The sequence below is a fragment of the Pleurodeles waltl genome, chromosome 5, assembly GCF_031143425.1.
Source record: "Pleurodeles waltl isolate 20211129_DDA chromosome 5, aPleWal1.hap1.20221129, whole genome shotgun sequence".
Taxonomy (NCBI): domain Eukaryota; kingdom Metazoa; phylum Chordata; class Amphibia; order Caudata; family Salamandridae; genus Pleurodeles; species Pleurodeles waltl.
This window is the reverse complement of record NC_090444.1, coordinates 923,728,628-923,747,169: the sequence shown is the minus strand read 5'-3', so window position 1 is coordinate 923,747,169 and position 18,542 is coordinate 923,728,628. Positions and strand designations below refer to the sequence as shown.

General features: G+C 42.6%; 1 protein-coding gene across 6 annotated transcripts in view; it reads left to right on the top strand.

Moving 5' to 3' along the window:
• Nucleotides 1–421: 421 nt before the first annotated feature.
• The window catches only part of SLC8A1 (solute carrier family 8 member A1), a 1,017,544-nt gene continuing 999,423 nt past the window's right edge, over nt 422–18,542 (top strand). For 3 of the 6 annotated variants that reach the window (XM_069235055.1, XM_069235053.1, XM_069235051.1), the window contains exon 1: nt 434–526. Coding sequence is in view for 1 of the 6 variants with exons in the window: in XM_069235052.1 (XP_069091153.1) it covers nt 8,935–8,975 (41 nt within the window). In the remaining 5 variants the exon portion in view is untranslated. Of the gene's footprint in view, nt 527–8,845; nt 8,976–18,542 lie in introns of all 6 variants that reach the window. The other 3 variants (XM_069235052.1, XM_069235056.1, XM_069235054.1) reach the window with 3 other exon arrangements.

Here is an 18,542-nt window from a genome sequence, read left to right as displayed (position 1 = left end):
AAGTCATTTACTTCATTATTACTCTGACCTTACAGCTATGCTCCTTGAAGCCGATTTTAGTTTTAGTGAGGTTTATATAAATCCCATTTATTCTCAAAACTTGGGGCTAAATTCACCCAAGCCGAAGAAATGTAGGCTGCCTATTTAACGGCTGTAGGCCAAAAAAAGGTATTGCTCAACTTCCAGCCCATCTGCAAAACTAAAATGCAGTGGCAATCAAGAAAAGGTGCCACGCGGGAAGGCTTTCGTTTCCTCTTTTATCGTGTATGTGTTGCCTGAAGCTGGAAGCTGCCAGCTATCTCCTTTTCGACAGCTTGGAGTTACTGTTGGGAACAGATCCATGTATGGAAGCGAAAGCAGAAAAGCACAGATAAGCTGCCATCCAGCTATGCAAACCATGTTTAGAGTCACTTAAGGGACAGGCATCCCAGGCCCCGTCTTTCTGGTGAGTTTAGAGGCGCTCCGTTGCCTCGTGAGCTCCTTTCCCCTCTCAGCCCTGCTCGGAGCTGCCAGGACGCTGACAGAGGTAAGCGGCTGCGGGGTCCGAAACTTTTCCTCCAGGCGTGCACGTTAAATGATCTGGTTAGGGGCTGGATGCGGCTGACGTAGGCGTGGAGAAGTGTGAGGAGAGAGGGTTTTCGTTTCCGCTGCTGTCTCCATGTTGAGACTAGAATACCGTTTTCTTTGCAACAGGGAGCCTTTCTTGTCAGGAATAATCGTCGAGCGCTGCTCTAAATTGACAGCTTTGCCGTGCAACCATGGTGACGGGCAAATGTGCTTTTCAGTGTGAGGAGGCGATCATGAAGTGCTGCACTCTTGCTGGGGTGGGGGCTGATTGATTGGCTTCCACAGAAAGACGGGGAAAGTGCCTACACGTGTTTCGAGAATCACGAGCCCGTAGCTAGCAAGACCCTTTAAGCCTAAAAGACGAGAGAATAAGTGGGCGCAGTCACTGTACTTGGCATTCAGGTGGTGGCTACTGTAACCTGACAAAAAAATCCACACGTGCGAACATTCTCAAGGAATTCTCTTTTTGTGCCCCAGACTCTACATATTCAATGCCCCCTGCTGCACCAATACCCAGTATGGTTTGGTTTGAAATTCGTCCTCTATTGCTCGTTGTTAATTGCTAGCTCTCTCTCCCTCTGTTTCTCTTTTCATTGTCTTCACTTTGCGCTCCCTCTGTCTCAGTTTTCGTTTTCTCCGTTTTCTCACTCGCCTTCCCTCATTGCTCTTTTTTCCCTTCGTCTCTCTTTCTGTTTTCTTCTCCTATGTCATTCAGCTCTTCAAATGTCCCTCTCTCACAGTCAGTGCCTCTGACATGTTCTCTCACTTTCTTCTCTCGTCTGCCTCTTCTCCATCTCTGTTCTTCTTCTCCATTCTTCACCTCTGGTTGAGTGAATGTTCAGATTCCCATGTTATCGTATGATGTCCCCTTTGGGGACACCCGTTCAGACCTTCGTGTTTAGAAATCATTTATTTGCAATCTGGCACCGTTTTATGGGATTTTCTGTGGCACAGCAAGGCACCTGCCTACAGTCATCTTAATGTTCTACCACCCCTCTCTCGCCCCTTTTCGTTCTCTTTCTTTCCATCGGTTTTTGGTATTTTTGTGTTTTGAGCTTTTTTCTGGTATCACAATGCAAATTTGTCCCCTCTTTTGTAAAACAAGACTTAAGTTTTGCGTTTTGCTTTGAAAGCCTGCCATACATTATTATATATTATGGGTAAAACATAGCACACTAATTGTGGTTACTTGTACTAGCAAGTTTTTATCACTTCACAAATGAACCCTTCCTTGATATGTAAAAATAATAACAGATGGAGAAAAAAAGAAGGCTCTAATCCCATGATTTACAGTCTGCACGCAGCTCCTTGATACCGGTACTTAGGCTTGCATCCTATTAACTGAAAGTAATAAAATGAGCTATGTGAAATATCCTACATACCTATCTAAATAAAATACAAATCGGTGCTCTGCATTTTACACACTGTGTTTGCATCAGGCACATTAACCCTCTTTGCTAATTTATGAGTCAAAACTGTAATTGGGCAAAACACAGAACTCTCAGAATTTTGTAAACCACTGGAGTTATAACCCCTTCATAATTTCTTGGCACACAATGATTTCTGGGAGATGTTTTAACTCTGCAAGATATATTAAAATGCAGCCTCTTTGTGACCAATTAAGTAACCTAGAACAGATTTACTGTCACATATGTGCTTGTTGCCAATTTATTTGTAGCAGGTTTGTTTTAAAATAAACATGTCATCTGACTGTCAGACTCTGCTTTTTAGGCGGTACACCTCATGGTTCCATCCTCTTTCCTCTGCCACACCTTGACGCCCAATTCTAAGTTCACTTGGTAAATGTTTTCCAATTCCCGCACTTATTGCAAATGAGGCCTGTTTTTTTGGCAACTCTAATGCTGTTCTCAAAGATCTTTGTGCGGAATGAGTGGTTTTGTCTTGCTCAAGATATTGGGGTGGACTTATCAAAATGTTGTGATGGTGTAAAGTCACAAAAAGTGCTGCAAATGAGTGAAAAGTTTTCATAAATTATTTACGTTCCAGCATAAATCTTTAGCTACACTACACATTGTTTAATAAACTAAAGCAAACTACACTTTGCTCTACTTTCACTGATTTGTGTCCAGGGGGCATCTCATAGGTAGCACGTGGCCTTTGCCACACTACTACCTATGACTTTTAACACTAAGCTCTACCTAGTAACAATGGTATACAGGTCTTTGCGCCAACAAATGAAGCCTCTTATAGCAGACAGTAAGATAAATAAATATTTTAATTTCTCCAAACCTTTCAAATATTCCATGTGTGCTGCCCTGTACAAAACACATCAAATGGGTGAAAAGTTATAAACTTTGTCCAGGCACAGTATTTTGTACTTTAGGTGTATCTTTTGAGTGCAAAACATATGCTAGACGATGGATACTGAAAGTACGGCCCAGGGGCCGCATGCGGCCCCCTTGACTTTTACATGCGGCCCCCTGGACCACAGGAGTACAGGGTTGCTGTTCACTCGATCGTAAATAGAGAGACAATTGTTTATTTCAAGGTCAACTGGTGTTAGGGAAAGGAAGAAACCAGGGAGTCCTGAGCTTCACTTTAGAAGCAAGTTAATTTTTAAAGGCATCTTGCAGCAAAAGTGTAAAAATATAACAGTCACTTCAAAATTCAAAAAGTGTATTAAGTTAACATGCAGTCCATTTCACCTAAGTATAATTTATTGTATCAGTACAATGAGAAGTATTCATTTAATGTGATCGTTTTCAAACAAGAATTTAGAAACATACATTTTCACCTCTACCCTGACAAATACGCCAATAGTGATTTAAACAAGCAAGTCAGATGTTATGTGTACTTTTTGAGTGATCTGGGTTACTATTATAGATGAACAGCATTATAGTTTATTAAATCAAACACAGGAGCAGATTTGTACAATACAGACCCTGAACTTAAATTAAGCAATTGCCTAGGATCACACAATTTGCAAAAGTGGGTAAGCCAAGATTAATCCCAGGTTTTCTAGATTCATATTGCTCAATTCAGCCACTAGATGTATATAATTTGCTTCGCCTACCAATACTTAACCGCCAGTCCTCCCAACCCTCTTGCCCGACCACCATTCCGCTGGCATTGATGCGGCCCTCGGGCACATCACAGACCAAACCTTTTGGCCCCTGGGAAAATGTTTGCGAGTACCCATGTGCTAGACAGAAGGTAGACACCTTTGCACTAACATGCAAGGGTGGATGGATGGTGCAAGGCAGCCGTATTGTGCTCCAGTGCTGTGGAAGAGTGAAGTAGCAACATATCTTAGTAGTTTTGACTCTGCAATGCTCTCTCCTAGTGCAGCAGTTCTTAACCTGTGGTCAATAGATTCCTTGGGGTCTGTAAACACTACTCAGAGGATTCAAAACCGTTTAAAATATTGCATAATGTTAGTGTATTAAGAGAGAAAATACATAAAGAAAAGGAACATTGAAAACTTTAAAATGTTCTGTAAATGTGAAGGGATTTAAAACTGGAGGCTAAAAATTAAGATGGTTTCCTTAACTTTATTCATGGGAGCAAAGTAAGTGCAGCAAACTGAAGCTTGTATTGCTGCTTCGTGACATCAATTGAAACACTACACTAGTATGCATTGATAAAAATAGAGTAGGCGTTAGGAATAAAAAAGACAAAGTGATATGCAAGAGCCTAACAAATTGATTTGTCCATTAGAAATAAAAACACATTTTGAAAAGCTCCAACTTTTCCATTAAAATTAATATTTGTTTCTGTATATTTAATCTATGAATTAAACAACACATTTCATAACTTATGCATCTGTTTGATGAATATTTGTTTGAGTATGTTTGTTTATTGTTTTGAGGTTCGAAACATAGAAATTGTTTAGGCTGAGGTTCCCAGATTTCAGTAGTGATTCACTGGGGGTCCACAAAAGTTAAAAGATTAGAAACTGCTTCTGTGGAGCAAGGCAGCTGCATAAAAAGTGATTCAATGTGAACGTTTGTGTTTGGGCTTGCATTGAAATACCCTACTATGACAAGAGAGAATTTCAGGATTTGGATACAAGGACTGAAAATGACTCACCTGAACATCTTGTCAGCAAAAACAGACGCAATGGATGTCAGAGCTGAGGATGCAGAGAGAGCACTCTTGCTGCTGCAATCTGCACTTTATGGGCTTCCTGGAGGAGGCTGAGGGTCAGACCCCAGAGCTCTTCCTTGAACAATGGTAAAGACAGCACTCCCCTTGGCCCAATTGTCTTCATTTTTGTGGTAGAGAGGACTTATTGGGCCCTGATGCCGAAACAGCCTTTCGGGGCACCCTGCCCCTCCCACTCCATGATAGTGAAGATGCTCAACTACAGAGACAGGAATGCTGTTTTGTAGGCTGTCCGACAAATTGGGGCCGCCAAGTTTCCATCAGAACTGTCAAGAATGTAACAGGTGAATTTTAAAACAAACAAGGGATGGCTGCAGTGATTTAAGTAGTACACTCTACTAAGAAACAGTGATATATTTTTAGGTGCTTTGTGTCTATCTCCTTTCTGGGGGTACACGCTTTTGTGCACATCTATTTAATTAACACTCACATGATACTCTAGCTCTACATGACTGATAAATGGGAAACTAGATGTACAACAATACGTAAGGCAGCCTTTGGGTTGGGCAAGGTGCACCTGAGTTTGGAGTTTCAGTAATTATTGATTGCCAAAACTAGGGGCAGGCAAATCATCTTCAGATTTAGGGATGAACAGTTGTATCCCCTTTAAGTTTCTTAGGTGAAATTACATGCTTTTGACTGCATTGTTAATATGAGTGTGTAGGTTTAATCTTTTATCGATGTGAAGTCATGAGATGTGATGCTTTCAAAAATACCAGGTTTCATAAAAAAGGATACTGTGTACCACCACATAAAACTGAATCCACTCAAGACTGATTTTTGCTAAATTGGCATGAAATAGTAGCACTTTACCCTCTAAAATCCGTCTATACTGCTTTTAATTCTCATGATTTTTAACTTTCATTGAAAAGAAAATATGAAGTGCTTCAAATTAGTTCACATGAACTCTTTCAAATATCACAAAGGGGATTTCACACCCAAGTTAAACTCATGCTTCCTGCTTGCATTAACTTGTTAAAAGGTTCTGTAAAAGTTTGGAAGTGGCTCTCTGACTTGGCCTCTCTCTGCAGTATGTCGTTATCCACGTTTGCTGCACAGTAGGGATGGCACAGCTCTATAATTATGAGAAATGTCAATGTCACCACGACATCACTTGTGCACTCACAGAAAAATACTGAGCAGTGTTCTGTAAAGGACATTTTCAAGCTGAACCCTTCAGTTTACATAAAGGAAAGAGAAAAAAAAATACCCACGCATATGTTCTATATGAAAATGCCCTTATTATTGTGCTTTTTATTGTCTGAATATAGGATACGTGGGCCTGAGAAGGACAACATCCATTAATAATATGTTTTCCGTATAGCGCGTTAATGGACAGGGCTTTATTGAGAACACGTGTATATACAATTGTTATTACCCTATTGAAATTGGTGCTCATTTTACCGGCATTAGAAGACTGATAGGCTGTATCAGACTAGCCAAATTCGCACCCGCCAATTGTAGATCACACATAGATCTCAACAATAAACGTTCAACTCACTGGACTATCTTACTGGCTTTTGCCTTATAATGTTTAATGAATTAAATGTCTTGTTCATTTAGTTCTCCTTTTGTTAACTCAAAACTGGTTTGGGAGCAGAGTAAATATTGCTAGCTAAAGAAAAGAAAATTGCTATAGAAAGTGGCATCTGTAAAAGTTGTACAGAAGGCAGAGGAAATACCACTAGAATTCACATTACACCTTCCACATAAATATAGCCTGAAGGAAATTCGTGAATAAAACAAACATGGTTTAAGGGAGGGAGGGGCAAGATAGGGGATGGACATGAAGGAGGAGCTTTTTTGACTTCTTCTTCCCAATTGTGTGAGGATCAGCAGGAAGAATAGAATTCAGAGTTTGCAGCACGTTCTAAAAACAGTCTAGATATGAGTTATATCTTATGAAACGTCAACAAATTCAGTACCTCACTATTATTTCTCATAAGAGTGTGGCAATGCCTGATTAGGGTGGTTCAAAAAATTCCAGAAATCCCTGATTTCGACTTCTGTGGCCGCCAAATAAAGAATTTGTTGCAAAGTGGCACAACATAAAAAGTTCAGCAGTCTTGGGGGGGCGGTTCTTTATGCATGACAGCAACTCCCTGAGTTATACACTTGTTTCAAAAGCTCGATTGCCCACCCAGCTAGTAGCAATTGAAAACTAGTGTAAATATGTTACAATGGTACAAGGTCTTTCATTACAATTCAATCCAGTTCCATAATTGTTTATCAGCATGATTTTGTTGGTTACAAGTATGGGTACATTTTATAGTTCATATTTATGCCAATGTTACTCATCATACATTTACACTGGGCAATGACTCAAAGAGTAACTACAACAGGTCACATGAGTTTAGAAGAGAATAGTATTCCTCAGAAAATGTACTTGGCCTCTAAAACCAAAGATACTTGACTGAGGCCATTTTACCCATGCCCTCATTTGGATATGAAGTGTTTTATTGCTTCCAATAGGCTAAGTGATGAAAGATAAGAGTGGCTATTTTACACTGGCAATGTCTCTCTTCACTGCTGTCCTTGGCACCATGCATCAAACCCTGATAAAAGGTGATCAGCAGACTTGTGCCAGGACAGAATGTGCTGACCTTGGATGCTTTGCGTCCATTATCATGGGAAGGGCACACAAAGTGCTAATTCATGCTTACTCATAATTTAGGAACTTTCCCTACGTTAAGGCCCTGATTCTGAGTTACATGGTGCTGGGTCTTTGTAAAACCACGTGATATTTACGTTTCTGCCCGGTAAAACCACCCAGGTACTGTGCAATTACAAGTAATACCTCATGGAATGGGGAATTACGGTGTCATACTGACTTTTCCCATCATTAAACAACATGTAATTTTCTTCTCAATGCATTGTACCACTTACATTTACCAGCTTCTATGAGCGGAGGGATGGTTTATGGGGTAGGAAAAGTAGGGGAGGGAAGAAAACATTTTGTTCTAGCAGGTAAAAGTATGTTATGATTCATTCAATTAGAAATAAAGCAATAATGTTGCCACTAAAGTTGCATGTGATTTTCCTGCTGGTTTTACCAGCAAGAAAAATTGTGCCAGGTTCTTCCATGCCTGGTAATTCCGAAAGCAGAAAAACTGAACCAATAGTAATTAGGTGGAGGGATATTAATGCAAAAAAGTACGTGCTAATTACATTCCACCCTATTATGTCTTGGGGACTCAGGACCTAGCCACAAACCTTCTGGTGTCCCAAAGCCAAGCTTAGTTGGTAGCTTCATCCAAAGATCTGATTTGCTGCAAAACAGTATAATTATAATACATTTTCAGTTTTCCACAAGAGGTTTCTAAAATCATCTAAGATATGTCAGTGAGCTCGCATTGTATGGCTGCACAATGTCATGAAATAAATTATGTTTAAGTAAAGTGCATTCTGCAGAACACAAAGAAGTGCCAGATCACCATTATGGATTGTTTATGTGCAGGAAGGGACACACTCCTGCACATAAACAATCAATCCTCATAACGCAGACACCCTTGCACTATGGCGGAAGGATGCATGCATTGGCTCAGGCTGCTAAATTCAGCACCAGTGTAGAGGAAAGCACAAGGGGTACACCATATTTTTGTAAATACATCGCATCCCTGCATTTCAAAAATGGTGCAGTGCTGCAAATTCTGTTGCTGCACTACGCTGCACAACTTTTTTGTAAATCTGGGCCTTAATATCTTAAAAACTTAGGATGGAAAAGCAAGCCTTTGTGATTCCTTGGCTGAGGTTCTTGATATAACCTTGACAGATTCTGGATAAAATGGGAAATCTGCATCTTGAAGTCAATCAGCTGCTTTTGGCAAGAAGTACATTCCAGCATGAGATATGAAAACTATAATCTTGGTTCTCCAGTTTAGTACTACAAACAATGATAGAATACTTAAATTGCTGCCAGGTCTGACAACCCATGGAAATCCATGTCAATCACACAGACACCACCAACACGGGCTGTGTGCCTTATCTTGCTGATGTTCTAATACATCTTGTCCTTTGTTGCCCTTGGCCAGGATCATCACGTTATTGCCTCTTTAGACCATAGACAACACGCAGGACAGACAGTGACTGTACTCAACTGTCTGAGATTGTTTGATTTCAACAATGTATTCCACACTCTACTCTTCTCTCTTAGGGATGCTGATTTAAACTATTGAGGATCTATATGATTGGAGGCCTGCAGTTTTGAGAAAATGTCTCACTCACCAGAAAGTATCACGGCAAATGCTGTACTGGGTGGTACACCATCAGCTGTCCTCCGGACTGTAAGAGCTTTCTGTCTAGATTGAACTCAATATCTGTGGCACTTTCTTGCCTCTTTATTTTTCAATTTGCTGTGGAGACCTTACAACGATTCCCACTAAGGGGATAAAGCCTCAACTTGAACTGACATGTCGCTTTTGAGTCAATCTCGTTCGATGCCATATAACAGAGAACTGTAAAATACTCGTCTTGTAGTGTATAATTTGCGTGAAGAATTGAGAAAAGTATATGTGGTACTGCTCTATAATGTAATGACGAATGACTAATGATGGGTATCTAGCTCACAGTTCTAGCCTTACTCGTGTGTGTCTTGGCCAAACAATTGGGGACTCTCTTTATTTTCCCCATGCTTAAATTAAATGCTGCTGTGCCATTCAAGCTTAAAGACGTCTGTAAGTTCAGTTAAAGCTTCAACAGTTCCAAAGACTGTTAAACGTTTTTTTTTTTTTTTTTTAATGAATACATTCGGTTTAATTATGAATTCCATAATATAAAATGTAACAATACTAGAAAATGTTCAAACAAAGTTTACTGTTAGGAGTACAATAATACAGTATGCGATTTTTCTTTTGAATTCATTATTTATTGCGTTTTCAAGTGAAGCATGAGATGCAATTAAAATGATATAAGCAGTAAATAGCAATCATGGCTGACTTCAAATGGATGATGGAGTGTCCAGGAAACAAGAACTGTGAGGTCACGGATTTGTGTTTTGGATTGCCTCCTCTCTTCAATACTTTCCAATCTGAGAGTTGAGGGAAAGTGAGGCCGGAGCAGTCACCTTCACTACAAGTTGTCCCGCAGGAAACAAACAGTCAGCCCTTCATGATTTTTCATTTAAAGAAGTATTCAAGTAGAATGGGAAATAGTGGGTTCCCTAGGTCCTAAATAGCAGGGCAGGGGAAGGCATACTATAGAAATGCCCTTTATGTGCAAACAAATCACCTCCTGTCACTTTAGGGCCGCTTGCGCTCCTCTCTCCTCCACATGTAGAAAATACATCCAAGCTTCCCTGTCTCCTCGATTTCCTAAGAGACAGCTAGGAACCCGAGGGCGCCGAGGTCCTCTGTGACAGAAACTATGTAACTTTCTAGGTTTGGCATTAGCTAAGACCTTTTGACTTTACTAAACTATTTGATTTTACTAAAATATGTACAATACAATTACATATATAGGCTTTCAGTGATTTCTCTTGATCCACTGGTCTATTGTCGGTCATTCACATTTTGTTCCCACCCACTACTGCATACAGCAAGGGGCAGTTTGTCAGCCTACTTAGCCATTGGCTAACTCCACTGTGAGTGACTGCATTTTACTCCCCCATAGGGCACACATCCACACAAATTCTTTCCTTTCAGCGCCAGTGAATTTGTTTTTACTTTATAATAAATTTAGAGTTGCCTCTGTGTTTTCAACCTGATGGGATAGCAGGAAGCTTCTGATGAACATTTCATCTTCATCAGATCCAGTCTTCTGCCAATGTTGTTGCATATTCCTTTTAGAGTGTTTTGCCTTTCTGACTGGTGCTATTTCACAGCTTATCAGGTCACATTGTGTCCATTTGAAACTGGCTTTCTTTCTTTCTTTCTTTCTTTCTTTCTTTCTTTCTTTCTTTCTTTCTTTCTTTCTTTCTTTCTTTCTTTCTTTCTTTGTTTCTTTCTGTCCCAAAGGCAAGAGTCTTGCACAAATGCCAGACAGGTTGACCATTTTAGCTCTGTGTTAACCAAGACCTTTTGATTTTACTAAAATTATGTGTATAATGTAGTTACTTATAGGGGGGTCATCCATTAGTCTGTGGTTGGTGTCATCCACATTTGTCTTCCACCCATTCCAGCATGCATTAAGGGCAATGTACCAGCCCACTTCAGCCATTGACTGATTTCATTATCAGCTATGGCATGCTGTCATTTCACAAACAACACATCAAACATGAAGTAGTTCCCTTCAGTACCTGGTAGTACTATGTATGTGGTTTCTTTGAGACAAAAAACTTTTTTGCCTTTGACAAATTACATTTTTAAGATTGATGAGTGTCCGGCATTTTCCCAAACAGTAAAGTTTTGCAAAACCCTTACTAAAACAAAACAAGAATTGCCAGAAAGCTGGCAGACCTATTGGCTTTGCCATTCTTGTTTACAATGGCCTTCCGCTAAACTGTAAATGAAGATTTTTCTAATTGGAAATGAAGCACATGAGTGCTAGAAATAAGCTGCAGCACCCAGCCCACCACCCGCCACAGACTAATGGCCTTATTCTGGTCTCAGAAATTGTATTTTGGGCAGAAAAGTTAAAAAAGCAACTTCAACAAAATAAACCATAGAGCATAATAATTTTAAATAACTATTATCAGAGTAAACCTCAGTCGAAATATTTTTGAGGTTATGTAAACTGAATATTTGTACGTTTTTCTTTTTTTATTTAGTTTGTTCTAAGAAGAAACACAAGACACATAGACATGGGCAATAACAAACATGTTCTCTGAACGTGACAGTGCCCTCATGTTCAGATAATAACTGAACTCATGCTTCCTTTTTCACACTCTGCACCAGCACACATCTTTGGACATCCAGAACTTTTCAACCAGAGCCATCACCACCGCCATTTTACACTGTTAGGCTAAAAGCACTTTGAAGTGACGGAATGGGGCATGTGGTTCGGCACAAAACTCCTAAATAAATAAAGAAAACAGTGATGGTTCAATTACTTTTAATGGCAGTTTTGAGGGAGTAACACATTCTTGTTCTGCAGAGCATCAGCTATGTCACTCAGTTGCTAAGATGGCCATTGCTTTGGTAGCCTCCAGAGTTACTCCTGCCTTTCTACTCGTTCCCCATGTCATATGGACATCCATTATTACTATTTCCAGCCTGCTCAGTATTTTCAGACTATAAATAGAAACTTGGTTCCCACCCCTTGACACAAATACCTGCCTTTGAGGCAGAACCTCTGGTGTTATTTGTTTGTGTAGCTAAAAGTACAGGATGGAGAGGAAGAAGTAAAGAAAGGAAGGAGAGAGGAGGAAAGGTGAGAAGGTGATATTAAGAGGAAGCAGAAGATAGAAAGTGGAGAAGGGAAAGTCGTGGGTTAAAAGGGCATATAGGGAGGAAGTGGAGCATAGATAAGAAAGAAGAAAAGCTCTAGAGAAGATTACATAGGACAGGGAATGAGGGAAGAAAGTGAGGTGAGCAAGAAACAGGAGTTCTAGGAAAGAAGACAGAGAGTTGAAAAGAACACCAAAGTAAGAAAAAGTGTGATAGTAGAAAGGAGCAGAAAAAAGGAAGGGTAAGAGGTAATCACAGAGGTGTTCGGATTAGACAATAAGGGGTGAGAGATAAAGGTAAACAACGAGGAGCCTCAACAAATGATTAGTGAGCAGGGGAAAGACAATTTAAAGAAAAAGTAGTATATAATGAAAAACATGCTGCAAAATGTACTCTTTCCCCCAGCTAAAAATATCATGAGGCGAGGACCCCTCAAACCCTGTCTTTAGTGGTTGGTATTTCATATTTCGTTCGGTCACTCTATTCCATACGGTTGCTGGTATAACAACATTTTCCAAGGCTGCTTTTGGTTCCTGGTCAAGCCCTGCTCCAAGACTCTAAAAGATAGTGATTGTTACGCAGGTCCATTAACACTATTCGAACACTGCTGGGCCTAAGCTCCGGGGGCACCTGTCTGGTCAAGGATAGGGCCATGGGTGTTGTTGCAGTCTCTGCCCAATAGGAACGCTCTCCATCAAGCGATGGCAAGCAGTTGATGAAGGTGAGAGAAGATGAGTTTAGGGCTATTAGACTCATATATGTTCCCCACAATGGGATGGGAGGATTGTATGGCCAATTTAGCAGTCACAGGATGTCCTTCCTTGTCTGACTATGTTTATATGCCAGTCTTTTGTGTAGTAATATTGCAGTGTCCCCTTTCTTGGAAGGTGACCCACATGCATAAAGTACAGTTCCTACCCAGTTTTGTTTAAGATTCTGGGATTCAGTTTCTAATAGATGCATTTCCTGAAGCAGCACTGTGGGGGTCATTATGACTTCAGCAGATGGAAAAGCCCATCCTCCGAAGTCCCGATGGGTAGGTTGCCACCAGTGAGGCCACCTCTCCACCGTCCCCAATGTGAGTTACCTTCTGGGCCAGCAGGGGCAGAAACTGTTTCCACTCGCTGGCCCAGGAGGAAACGGCCTACACCATCTACGCCGCCTCGTAATAGAGCCGACAGCAATGCTGTAGTGCAAAGGGTGCACCGGCACCCGTCACAAAGTTCCCTGTCTGCAAAGCAGACAGGGAACTTTGCGACGGGGCTGGCCAGGGGTGCCCTGCACTGCCCATGTTAAGTGCATGGGCAGTGCAGGGGACCCCCCTCGGCACCTTCCACCACGTCTTTGCCAGCCTTTACATGGCAGGGTTACCGCCATGTAACCACTGGCAGAGAGGGTGGTCCTAATCCACAGGGCGGCACTGCTTGCTGCACTTCCCTGGCGGTCTAGGGCTGCCAGCAACCCCAGACCATCCTGTGGAGGGAAAATGGTGGTGTTGGCAGTCCGACCTTAGCGCTACCGCCGTGGTCGTAAGGTGGCAGTTGGACTACCACATTGGCGATGGTCTGACCGCCACCGCGACCCTGGCGGTCATTGTACTGCCAGGGTCGTAATGAGGACCTATGTCTGGATTACGAGTGGCCAGGAAGAACTGTTCTTTCTAGTGGTTGATGCAGTTATTAAGGCCCAGAGTTTTGAGGGAGAGTACTGTCAAGGCAAAGGTGGTAGGAGGCAGTCAAGCATGATGGTGGCCTAAGTAGAGATGTTCATGGCTTGGGGATGTGCCTTAGTGTTGGTCTGAAGTAAAAAACAAATGAAACAAAATAAGAAAAACTAACGTAAATACATGATGGTGTCACATAGGCTCTCATTATTCTAATGATACTACTGGATTTTGAGTGGCAGAATGGGAGACTGAGTCTAACCCACTACAGGTGACACCTGTTGCTCCAGTCTGGGCTCTGCTCCGGCTAACTATCAGTGCCTCATCTCTACCCATGAGCAGGGATGATTGGGTAGCCTAGCACATTACATAACTGGTTTCTCAGGGAAGCCGTGGTCACTCAGGTCTCATCCATTTCTCTTAGTTACATTAGTCTCACATACACAATGACAAACAGAGGCAGTATATATTTCAATAATGCTTTAATAAAGCAACTACATCCTAAATAGCAAAGTGTGGACTGCAATAACCAGGATGACACAGCATGACAAGATTAAAATTGTGACAAGGAGAGTAAAACATAAAAGTAATGCTACCATATTGTCACTAGGGTCAACAGACTAATTCCTACCTAGGCTATGATAGAGCACAGCGTGTTAAGCTCTAATTCTGCCCTTCATATTCCCCTGGGAAGACATCATCCCCCATACCTGAGCAGAGGCCTGAAGTGTGCAAAACAGCTATAGCGAAGCATTTGGCAATCTGCATACAGTCCTGGCTCTCTGGCTAGAATCTCCCTCTAACGTGTAAGGGACAGGGAAGTGTTTTTATAATAAAAAAGCTGGCGTTCTCAGAAAATGTCAGTACGTTAGGATGTGTATTTTCTATGAATATCAGAGACTAAACTTATACCACGTTCACCGGCAACCTATCTTGCTGTAGCCTTGAAAGAAGCACGAATGTCTTGTTTGAGAACAGAGTGCTGGCCTAGGCAAAAACAGTCAGATAGAGAGAAAATAAAACTAGACTGTAAAAGTGGCTACTGTAACAATAATAAAGCAAAGCCGAATAAAATAAATCTAGGTTAAAGTGCATAGCGGCATGCCTACTATGTTAAAATAACGTGCATGGAGCTATAACTAAAATGACTACACAACAATGGTGAATGCAGTCAGGCAAACTTTAGTCAGGGAGTAGTAGCCACACCTGACCTGAGAAAGTAGAAGATTGAATGCTGTAAGTGCACTAAAGCAATCAAGGAGGAGTGGTGGGGGATCTCTTTAATTGTTCAATAGGGAGCAAGATTTATCCATGTTGCTGGGGGAATGGCACTATGCCTGCTGAGCTTAGAGTGGTGGGAGCATTGGTGATATAGATCCCCAGTAAGTGTTGGGAGTCTTTTGAGGCCCCAAGAGGTGATGGGGGTTTGTAATGGGTATCTCACATAATGCAGAACAAGGAGTCCCCATTGCATCCATCGATGGGTCCTTGACTGTGTCTAGGAACTGTTACTGGAGTGTGGGATCAGAATAATCCCTGGAAAGGTCATTATGCCCAAGGAAGACCATAGTGGAGATGTTGGGACAAAAAAACTCCTCTGCATGGGAAGAGCTGTGTTCCCCTGCCCTGAGTACCCAACTGTATTATTTTCTGGACCCCTAACACTGATTTGTTGTCACACACGAACACAGATCATGATTGTGTACCATGACAAAGACCTCTCTCACGAATTGCAGTCTTGTTGGCCGGGGAGGGGCACCAAAGCACTACTCTCATAGTAATGGAATGCTACTGACTTTACCAGGAGTTAAACAGCAAAAGTGTGGTGGTGGCAGCATACCATGTAGTGATCAGTAGTGGTGAACAGGTCTTTTTTACCTTGTTTCACTGAAGTGCAGCCTACAAGCTCACTCATCTTTTTCAAAGTTCTACTGATGTGTTTTAACTCACCCTGGCTTACATCAGGTTGACGTGGAAGTGTGTGAATGACGAAAACATGTGTTGAGTGCATAGTGCTTACAAGGAAACACTACACATAGGGTGAAGTGGGGACAGTGTGCACATGTTAAATTTGTGTGTGCTGGCAAGGTGTGCTTTTCAATAACACACTCTGGTGCAATATAGAGGGACTGTAGTAAGGAACAGTGTGTGCAGACAGTGCATATGCTACGTGTTGTAATGCTGGTGGTAGCATAGTACATGAGCACAACAGTATTAGACAGTAGAGTGTGCTGTGAATGTACGAGTGCAGTAGTGCCTGCACTGGTACATGACATAGAAGACTTTGGGCCTGCCTGGTGAAAACATGAATAGTAGAGGAATCCCCCAGACAAAATTGTGAATTGCTGCATTCCTGTAAGCTGAGTGGGACAAGCAGTGGATGAGGGAGAGCTAGGATTTCCCTGTGCATTTCATAGAGTGCTTTGATTCCATGACAGATCTCAATTAAAGGGCCTGGACATTTCTCTGGAAAGTGGAGATGGGGGTGTAATGGAAACATAAAGAGAAGGGTGGAGGGCCAAAGATTAACCTTTGATGCACTTATCACTGTAGTTGACATCCAGGTGTGAACTCTTATCACTCCCATGAACCTTGCTGTGGGATCAGTTTCAGAGTCCTGCCTGCTGTGACAGACATACTTCACGAGGGAAAAGAAAGGGGAGAGTTGTCCATTTCAAAGGAGCAGAACCCCAACTTAAAACTTCAAAGGTCCAGACACTAAATCCCGTTTTGTGTTTGGAACGTAACTATAAGTGGGGGAGTCTGAAACCCAAAACTTTGTCATTTGTCGAGCAGCCAGCTGGGCTGTGTGTATAATGGGAAGATCTGCAAGACTTCTACCTGTGATCAGGACTAGGGTCCCTGCCTGCTAGTATCCCTCCTGGGCGAGTAGGCATCACCAAGGGTAGCCAAGATCACCTGCCTAGAGCCTGAAACACCAGTACCTGCCTGCTTCCAAGACTCATGTGCCCGCGAGGAAGAGGAGAGCAAAGTCCAGAAGGGAGCCCTGCCATAGGACTGTCTTTGTGATATGAGAAGAATCCAGCCTGCACTGATAGGACTGAAGCCCATGTTTTGGGCTTTATTGGCACCCCCTGTGACAGAAGGGACCACTGTGAACTGAGTTACAAGCATGCAGTGAGAGAAGCCATTGCTCATGTGCTGGATGACCAGTTATGCTAAGAGGGGCTGCCACTGATTGCCAAAAGCCTGTGGTGGCAAAAACCCATTTCCGCACAGATCAGGTCATTGCTCATATGCTACATTGACTTGGTTACCCCATATGCCAGGACGGGCTGCCATTATATGGAACAAAGCCTGTGGAGGCAGAAACCTGTCTGCACCGACTAAGCCATTGCCCATATCCTACATTGACTTGGCAACCCTGTATGCCAGGAGAGGCTGTTGTTGTGTGGATCAAAACTGTGGTGGGAAAGCCCCGTCTCCCCACCGATTGAGCTATTGCCTGTGTGCTACATTACATTGGTGACCCCATATGCCAGGAGGGATCGCTGTTGTGTGGATCAAAGCCTGTGATGGGAGGGACCTGTCCCCACATCGATCAGGCTGTTGCCCATATGCCGAAGTGGTTTGGTGACCTAGTACACCAAGAGAAGCCACTGTGACCATCCACATGAGGCTAGCGTGACCAGAGTGAAAATGCTGATGGGGCAACTCCGTATGACAGGAGAGGCTGTGGGAAAGACTGAAGTCGCAAGGTCTAAACCCTCACCCGGGACCGAGAAACTGTAGGGACCATGGTGGAGGGGGTGGAGGCATCTTGTGGATTGCACTCACAGAACCCAATTGGAGCAAGGAAACCACCCTCCACCCTCTGCCGAGGGAGAAATGACTTTGCTCATCTAAAATCCCCAGGTGGCGTGGTTCAGGGAAGAAAGCCAGCACCTGCCAGGTGTTGCTGCATGTGACCGTGAAAGACCTTACTCAGCCAATACAGAACAGGACCACACTGCACCCCACAGGTTATTTGGCTGCCAGAGCCAGTAGGCCCAGAACTGGGCCTCTGTGGCCCTAGGATGCATAGAAGCATTGGAGCAGCTAATACCTAGACTCTAAAAACTGAACTTACTTGCAGAGCCTGAGGTAGGAACTCTTGAGTATGGCCTGTTAGTTTACATCCTCTGGATGCAGCAATCAGTGAATGGAGAATAACGTTGAACCTGTTGCACTATAAGTGGGAGAACAGGGAGTGGCCTGACAACTACTAGAACGCTGATTTCAAGTTGATTGTGTTATTTCCTTTTGAATGTTGTCTTCTGTTGCATGTGTAGAAATATAATTAAAATTCTTATTTTTGTGCAAAAACAAATACTTAAATGGGCATTGATTTATTGATACACTATCTACACGTTATGATTCTCATTCACTGATCTGTGTTTGAGCTTTCCCTGAAGAAGCCTGATTGCTCGAACTAAGCTACCCAAATGAGAATCAGGTACAGAAGGGGGTGCCTGGCTCAGATCAGCAGGATCCATAGTATGGTGGCTCCCCTGTCACAGTGTTAAAATGCCTCAACCACCTTGGTTGGGACCAGTAGCTCATGTGTGCCCCATGGCCCCTTGAATGGGGATATCAATGGGGTTGTGACAGCTTTTATCCATGGGAGCAGGGCCAGTAGCAGTTGTTGGAAAAGAGTGGTTTTGGGGAAGTACTCAGCTACTGCCATGATTCTTGTGCCACCAAGCTCAACACAGACAAAACTGAAGTGCTGATCTTCAGGAATAAGAGCTTGCCTTGGGACTCCACCTGGTGGCCCGCCGACCTTCAAGGGTCTCTCACTAGACACCAGACGTACCATCTCGCAGGCCCTAATCACAAGCAAATTGGACTACAGCAATGCAGTC